Genomic DNA, 2,127 nt, shown 5'->3' with positions numbered 1-2,127 from the left:
CAGTGCTGGGAGAATCTGCTCTCTGGAGGAAAGTAAAGAGTTAAAAGCTGGACAAATGGTCAGGGCTAAGTCACAGGGAATGGGGTCATGGCAAGGGCAAACCTTCTTTCTGTTAATTGGTATGAATTGTGTTTAGAGTATGTTATCTCCCTTCTTTTCCTCCCTTCCTGGCCATCTGCACAGGGGATGAGACTATAGCTACTCCTGCACAAGCCCTTTTGGTGGGAAGAAAGCATTATCTTCCTCCCCTCTTCCCCCTCGGCGTGCCTTTACTTCAAAGAATGTTAGTGTAAAATTGACAGGTTTTAAGGTGATGTGCCTGCTCTCTGTATGGTAATCCTGTAAACAACAAACAGGGGCGGATATAATTATATTCATTATGTAGTTGTTAATATTCATTTTATAGGAGTCAATGTAACCAAACAAGGGTCTCTAGGGAGTTGCCGGAAATGTATACATTTACATACTGTTATGGATAAAAGAATTGTAAAGTAACCCCTTCGTTGCTCACTCACGGTGTCGAGGTGGAACAAGCAGGCAATAAAGGGTTCCATCTTCCCAATCCACCTGCGGGACAAACTGTTTTGTTATTTCTAACACTCTCCTTTCGCAGCCTGCCATGACATTAGAATTTTCAGGTGGCAACCCTATGCAGAGACAGGTCACACTTGGCCTAAATAATTTGTTGCCACCTGCAAAGGTTGCCACCACACTGCTCACCCCGCTTTCTAGATAGTTAGTAACAATGAAATATTTCAAGTGCGTGACCCTCCCCCCTCTGCTTCTCTCCCTTCAAAGGCACCCTGCATATTAATGAGACTGATCGCTGCTTCGACCATCGAATGGCGGCTTTCAACCTCACCCCCTCCGATCCCTCAACATTCATCCTAAATGGCATCCCAGGGCTGGAAGCTGCCCACATCTGGATTTCCATCCCTTTCTCTACAATCTACATCATCAGCATGTTGGGAAATTTCATGGTTCTGTTTGTTGTCAGCAAAGAGCAGACCCTGCACAAGCCCATGTTCTTGCTGCTCTGCATGCTGGCGCTCACAGACATTGGTCTGTCAACCTGTGTCGTGCCGAAGGCACTGTGCATATTTTGGTTAAATTCCAAAAGCATCACTGTGGACGGCTGCCTCACCCAGACGTTTTTCCTTAATGCAGTTGCTGTTATGCACTCAGCCGTCCTCGTGATAATGGCCTTCGATCGCTACATCGCCATATGCGACCCTCTGAGATACACCACCATCCTCACCAACGCACGAATCACTAAGCTAGGGCTAGTGGGTTTGATACGAGCTGTTCTCTTGATTCTGCCCATGCCCCTGCTACTGCAGAGGCTGCCATTCTGCGGCAAGAGCATTATACCCCACACGTACTGCGAGCACATCGCTGTGGTGAAGATCTCGTGTGGGGACACCAGAGTCAACCGGACGTACAGCCTGGTGATATCATTTGTGATCATTGGGTCAGACCTGACACTCATTGGCCTGTCCTACGGGCTGATCATCAGAGCCGTCCTCAGGATCTCCTCCAAGAGAACCCACCAGAAAGCCCTCAACACCTGCACAGCCCACATCTGTGTGATGCTGATGTCTTATACTACCAACCTCTTCTCTGCCCTGACACACAGGTTCGGTCAGGGCATCGCTGCCCATGTTCACATCCTCTTGGCCAACCTCTATCTCCTTGTGCCCCCCATGCTGAACCCTATCATTTATGGGGTCAAAACCAAAGAGCTACGTGAAAAAGTGGGAAAATACACCTGCAGAATGTGATCGCCTGGGGCCACTGACTTTAAACCTGCATGACAGGAGGGGGAAAGGATCAAAGATGCTTTGTCCAAATCTGGCTGAGCTCAGCCTTGTAGCAGTTCAGTTTGAAAAGTTCCTCATACCTAATGTCTTATCACTCCATCACCCAACACTGCTCTCTACATTGCTCAGTTCCATCTCTCTAACCATCACCTGATTGCTTTCAAAATTACGTTTCATCCCTCAACACCACACACTCTGTCACTCGGCCTTTCTGTGACTACCAGACCACCAGCGATAGTGGTTTCTCATATGCTCTCTGACCTTTTTTCCATCAGTACGGTTGTTGATTCTCACCATTCCTCATTCT

At 47.8% G+C, this 2,127-nt stretch overlaps 1 protein-coding gene across 1 annotated transcript; it reads left to right on the top strand.

Annotated features, from left to right (window-relative positions):
- Window positions 1-806: 806 nt before the first annotated feature.
- On the top strand, window positions 807-1,781 carry LOC137167597 (olfactory receptor 52P1-like). The gene has a single exon (XM_067569803.1). It carries the CDS (start codon window positions 843-845, stop codon window positions 1,779-1,781), a length of 939 nt encoding a protein of 312 aa, XP_067425904.1. The 5' UTR covers window positions 807-842.
- The last annotated feature ends 346 nt before the right edge of the window (window positions 1,782-2,127 follow it).

This window comes from Emydura macquarii, unplaced genomic scaffold (genome assembly GCF_026122565.2).
Source record: "Emydura macquarii macquarii isolate MOO-44397 ecotype Brisbane River unplaced genomic scaffold, CSIRO-AGI_Emac_v2 contig_2938, whole genome shotgun sequence".
Taxonomy (NCBI): Eukaryota; Metazoa; Chordata; order Testudines; family Chelidae; genus Emydura; species Emydura macquarii.
Note: the sequence above shows the minus strand (reverse complement) of the source record. Positions and strands in the feature narration are given on the sequence as shown.